Source organism: Etheostoma cragini, chromosome 17, assembly GCF_013103735.1.
Source record: "Etheostoma cragini isolate CJK2018 chromosome 17, CSU_Ecrag_1.0, whole genome shotgun sequence".
Lineage (NCBI taxonomy): Eukaryota > Metazoa > Chordata > Actinopteri > Perciformes > Percidae > Etheostoma > Etheostoma cragini.
Window position 1 is genome coordinate 21279322 of NC_048423.1, and position 5381 is coordinate 21284702.

A 5381-nucleotide genomic window follows, 5' to 3' on the forward strand; every position below is an offset into this window, starting at 1 on the left:
ACCTTCCCACAACACTCTGCATAACTTCTGCCAACATTATTATACTTGGAAATATTAATATCCATGTAGACAAGCCCTCCTGTCACTTTGCAGCTGAGTTTCTGCAACTACTGGAAACTACCTCCAACAACATGTCGATGTCCCCACACACTCTATGGGGCCCACACTGGACTTGGTCATTTCCAACTCCGCTCCCATTGACAACCTTCTGGCGTATGATCTGGGTGTCTTTGACCTCAAGGCCATCTTAATGGAGCTGTCACTCATTTCCACACACACCAAAGACAAGGGTCAAATCTGCTATAGGGACCTGAAAAAGATCAACCCGAACACCTTGACCATTAATCTATAACATCTCTCCTCTGCTGATTTCTCCTCAGTCACTGAGTTGGTTGACTTCTACAATCAATCTCTGATCAGTCTCCTACATCTCCACACCCCTGTCATAACTAGAACTGTCAGCTTCTTACACTCAGCCCCCTGGTACACCTACGCAAATGAAAACAGCTGGGCCTGTCCTTGAGTGGTGCCTCAAGGCCTAAGAACTTACTAGGCAGGCTTACAGAGAACATCAGAAGTCCTATGCATGGTCCTTGAGCGATGCACGTTCACACTTCTATTCCAAGATTATCAACAAAAGGCCTGGCAACTCCAACCAACTTTTCTCTACCTGACATCCTTAAACCACAAACTCACTCTCATTCAGAAGCCACAGAAGAGAGGTGCTACCGTGCTGTCCATGAGTGGTTCTCATCCTACCTCACCGGGAGAACTGAGCATGTCGCCTTGGGAGAGGCTAAATCCTTTACGCACAACGTTACACTGAGCCTTGGTGAGCCAGTGCTCAGCCCTGTTTATCCTCTACATGTTCCCCCTTAGCCATGTCATGATCCGGCGGGGAAATTCATTCCACTGCTATGCTGATGACACTAAACTACACCTCAGGACAAACCCAACAACTTCTGCTGCCGTGCTATAATCCACTCTGACCACCTGCCTGGAGGAGGTAAAGGCGTGGTTGAAGCAAAACTTTCTGCAGCTAAACAGTTCCAAGAATGAAGCCATTTTAGTTGGCACTCCACACCAGGTTTGGTCATCTGACATTACCAGCACCACCTTCTGTGGCCAAAATATTCCACCATCAACATCATCCACTAACCTGGGTGATAAAATGGACTCGCATCTGACCTTTGAGGCTCACATCAAACATTTCTGCAAGATCTTCTTCTTCCACCTCAGGAACATTGCCAAACTCCGTCCCACACTCTGTCCTGCAGACGCGGAAAAGCTTGTCCATGCTTTTGTCTCTTCCAGGCTGGATTACAAAAATGCGCTCCTCACCGGGATCCCTGAGAAAAGCCTTCGGAAGTTGCAGTATATCCAGAACAGCACTGCTTGGATCCTGTTGAGGGTGCGCAAATATGACCACATCACCCCCATTCCCAAATCACTCCACTGGCTTCCTGTCTCACTTAGGATTGAGTAAAAGGTCTCCCTCCTTACCCACCAGTGCCTCCATGGTGAAGCCCCCCTCCCTACCTCAAGGAACTCCGCACCCCACAGACCTCAACACGTACCTTCCGATCTGCCTCAGCGTATCTCCTAAAACTCCCCAGGACGATGCACCGCACAATGGGAGATCGGGCTTTCTGCTCAGCTGCCCCCAGACTTTGGAATGCTCTCCCTGACCACCAGTGGACACCACAGACTGTGGATGCTTTTATACGTGGCCTCACAACCCACCTTTTTAGGAACCTTTTTGCTCTTTTCCTTATTGTTTTTGTTTATTTTATTTCATTATTTTTGGCACTTACTTGTTTTATCATGTAGCACTCCGGGTAAATAACAAGTGCATTACAAATTAAATGTATTATTATTATTATTATTATTATTATTATTATTATTATTATTATTATTATTATTATTATTATTATTGTTATCATTATTATTATAGCAGCAGTCAATAGGGTGCATTCATGAATGACTATGTAGAATACATACAAATTACATTGCATTACTTTTTCCAACTACAGTATATATACAAATGGTTCATGAGAAGTTTTCCACTTTATAAGCTTGGCAACATTTTGAATTTGAAAGTGAGAACGCAAGTCAGAGGCAGTCAGAGTCTGCCATCTCCAACAGGTCTGATATGGCTGTGAGAGTGATCAATAAACTGTGATGAGGCTGATATTTGTTAAATGAGAGTAGGGCTGCAACAACAAGTATTTTCACTATCAATTGTCCATATTTTCTCAATGAATAGTTTTGTCTGTGGAACTTCAAAAAATGGTGAACCATTTTACCAGCCTTTACCTCCTCAAAAAATGTAATCACAAATTAACATACAACTTCCCAAAGCCCAAGGGCATGATTTCCCTAAATGTCTAGTTTTGGCCAAGTATCCTAGAAGAAACCAGAACATATTTACATTTAAGAAACTAAGACCAAAGAACTTTGGCATTATAATAAATCCATTATTCAGAATGAAGAATTAATGATTTGAAATTGTCATACCTTTCTGTCAATTAATTAATCAACTAATTGTTTCAAATGACAAAAGAAGAAAAGGAACGTATAAGTTAAACTAAACTCCAGCGAGTTAGAATCTGCAAATGTATTGAGAACTGAAAACATAAGTTCTGTGAAAATAATTTTCATTTGCAGTTGGGGACTACTAATGCAATTTGTGAGGCTTTCATTTAAAACCGTATAACGGAAGGTATAACCTTAAAATAAAGTGTTTTAGATAATCTAGCAAAACTAGCATGTTTATGACTTGTCAGATTGTCTGACCTCTTTTGTTTGACTGTTGTAGCGGTGTTGCCTTTTTCCCAGATTTCAGCAATTACTTTGGTGATTACATTGTTACTATAAATGGGGCTAAGAAAAATGACCAAAGTTGTATTAAAATGAATCAGTAACTTCTTTTGTGCTTTAATTCCAGGTTCCCAATGACTTTGTAAAAGCAGTTACCATCATCACATATTGGGTACTGAGTCCTAAGTTTTAAAATAATCACTTGCCTTGTGATTTTTCATTATGAAGAGTTTGTGAAGAAAACGGGGCCGTAACCTCCAGTGTTACTCTTCCATGTAAAGGTCATTTCTTCCAGACAGTCTCTGTCTTTCCAAAGAGGTAGAACTATTTTTTTGGCAACACAAAGACTCTCAGCTATCTTATTTTCCTCCCTTCATTTTGGCAATGCAATGATTGGCCTCTGACCGTCCAAACAATGACATTTAATCTTTAATGGTAGTCCGTGGGAAATGCATAGCAGCAGCTAACAGGGCAGAGAAAGTGTTTAAGTGTTCCAGTGTTTTGTTGTCCTCGCCCTCACAGCTTGATTTGGAAATCCATGATAATTTCTCCAGTTATAGCTTGATCCACTCGTTCTTTCATCCATCCAACCATCTATCCATTCTGCTAATAATCTCTCTCTGGGGTGTGTGTTGTCACAGCAGCATTTGATCAAGAGGCATATCATGATCAGGAGGTATCAAAGCTGAAAGACAAAAAACGAAACCGTCCAATTACTGCAGGTTGATGGATAGTATATTTGCAGAATATACTGTGTGTGTGTGTGTGTGCGTGTGTGTGCGTGCATGCGTGTGTGTGCAGGTGTGTGTGTGGAGCCCGTGCTCCGCAGAATCGAGGGATCTGCCCTTTCCAGTGAAGATGGATTCTGATTTATTCACCCATTGAGAACTCCTCCATCATTAAATATTAACCCAGCACAATCACTCCCCTTTCGGCCAATGCATTTGGGCAGGGGTCACACCAGAATGACCTTTTTACACACACACACACACACACACACACACACACACACACACACACACACACACACATGCTATACATATGAGAAACCTTATTAGAATGCTCATCTACCTGTGCACTTCCTCTCAGATAAATGGAGTGTTTTAGCCTCTTTTAGCTCATTGTTTTGGTTTACAGCCCACAAGCACCCTCTCAAAAATCTGGTTGCCAGCTGCAGTAAGCAGATGTTTTCAGCAAACAAAACTCTGACTGTGCATTACCCGCTTTGCATCAAACAAGTTAGCATTAGTGAAGCATTTAGTTGCTAAAGAGACAGATGTTTTCATCACATGTGGAGCACAGAACAGAGCTAAAAGAGTAAAAAGTGTGTGCATGTGACTCACCTGTCCCAAAGCTTTGCACTTCTACAGGAGTTGGTGCAACAACCAGCAGATATCAGAGCTGCAAAGGAAAACAAAATAACAATTTCAGCATTCCAAACATGTGCGAGTGTTTCACCGTAGTGGGTTGCCGTGGAGACAGTAGCTTGAGCGCTGAGAAATAAACATCCAGCGCTTGAGAAAGACACAATTTCTGCATCTCCACTTCTTTCTAACCCACAGGTATATTTTTAAATATTTCTAATCTAATCTAATTTTCTAATTTGAACACCCTGCTATTTTGCAAGTTCTCCCACTTAGAAATCCTGGAGGGGTCTGAAATTGTCATCGTAGGTGCATGTCCACTGTGAGAGACATAATCTAAAAACAAATCTAAAAAACAAATCTAAAAAACAAATCATAATGTATGATTTTTTAACTGTTTATTTGTATGATACAGCTGCAAATAAGTATTTGAACACCTGAGAAAATCAATATCAATATTTGGTACAGTGGTCTTTGTTTGCAATTACAGAGGTCAAAAATTTCCTGTAGTTTTTCACCAGGTTTGCAAACACTGCAGAAGGGATTTCGTCAATTATATTGATGAAAAGTGGGCGCTGCATTCACATGCTCTGACTGTAATGAAAACAGAGGAGAGACATTATGCTGAAACATGCACGGGACACTTTATTGAAGTTGCACAGCAGTGGAATGTGTCAAATAAAGTCCCCGCAGTTAGGACAGATAGTACAAATAGTTACAAAATATGATCGCTGCTGCAAGCCTTCTGCGTTTTGATCATGCCCCTGCTTTTCCAGCGTTCTGTCACACTGTCTCTGCGTAACCGCGCATTGGACAGTGTCCCTCAGTGTCTCTGCTTAACAGCGCATTTGACAGTGTCCTTATGAAGTGCAGAAAAGTTGTGGGGTACTCTTAACCCAGTCCAGCAGGTGCTGCAGAGTTAGAGCAACAAGAGGACATAAGAAGGAGTTGCTTATGCAAGACATTCTAACCAGATGGAATTCAACTCTGGACATGATAAATTCAATGTTTAAGTTGAGATGTACACTAAATATTTTATTTAACTGATACTTTATAAACAAAATGCTGGTTAGTTTTTGCAGAACAAATGTTACCGCACTTTCGTTCATATGGCAGAACAACTTCTTGGGCGGACGGTTCCCGTGCACGGGACGTAAACTCGCCGTTTTTCGGAAGTGCTGACTTCTTTCCTAAATT

The 5381-nt window shown here is 41.4% G+C and overlaps 1 protein-coding gene across 1 annotated transcript in view; it reads right to left on the reverse strand.

Annotated features, from left to right (window-relative positions):
- Nucleotides 1-2907: 2907 nt before the first annotated feature.
- LOC117960946 (coiled-coil domain-containing protein 85A-like) overlaps nucleotides 2908-5381 on the reverse strand; it is a 40871-nt gene continuing 38397 nt past the window's right edge. Inside the window, exons 3-4 of the mRNA XM_034899270.1 lie at nucleotides 4164-4221; nucleotides 2908-3505 (exon numbers count right to left, since the gene is read on the reverse strand). Of these exons, the coding sequence (XP_034755161.1) occupies nucleotides 3490-3505; nucleotides 4164-4221 (74 nt within the window). The 3' untranslated portion in view covers nucleotides 2908-3489. The remainder of the gene's footprint in view (nucleotides 3506-4163; nucleotides 4222-5381) is intronic.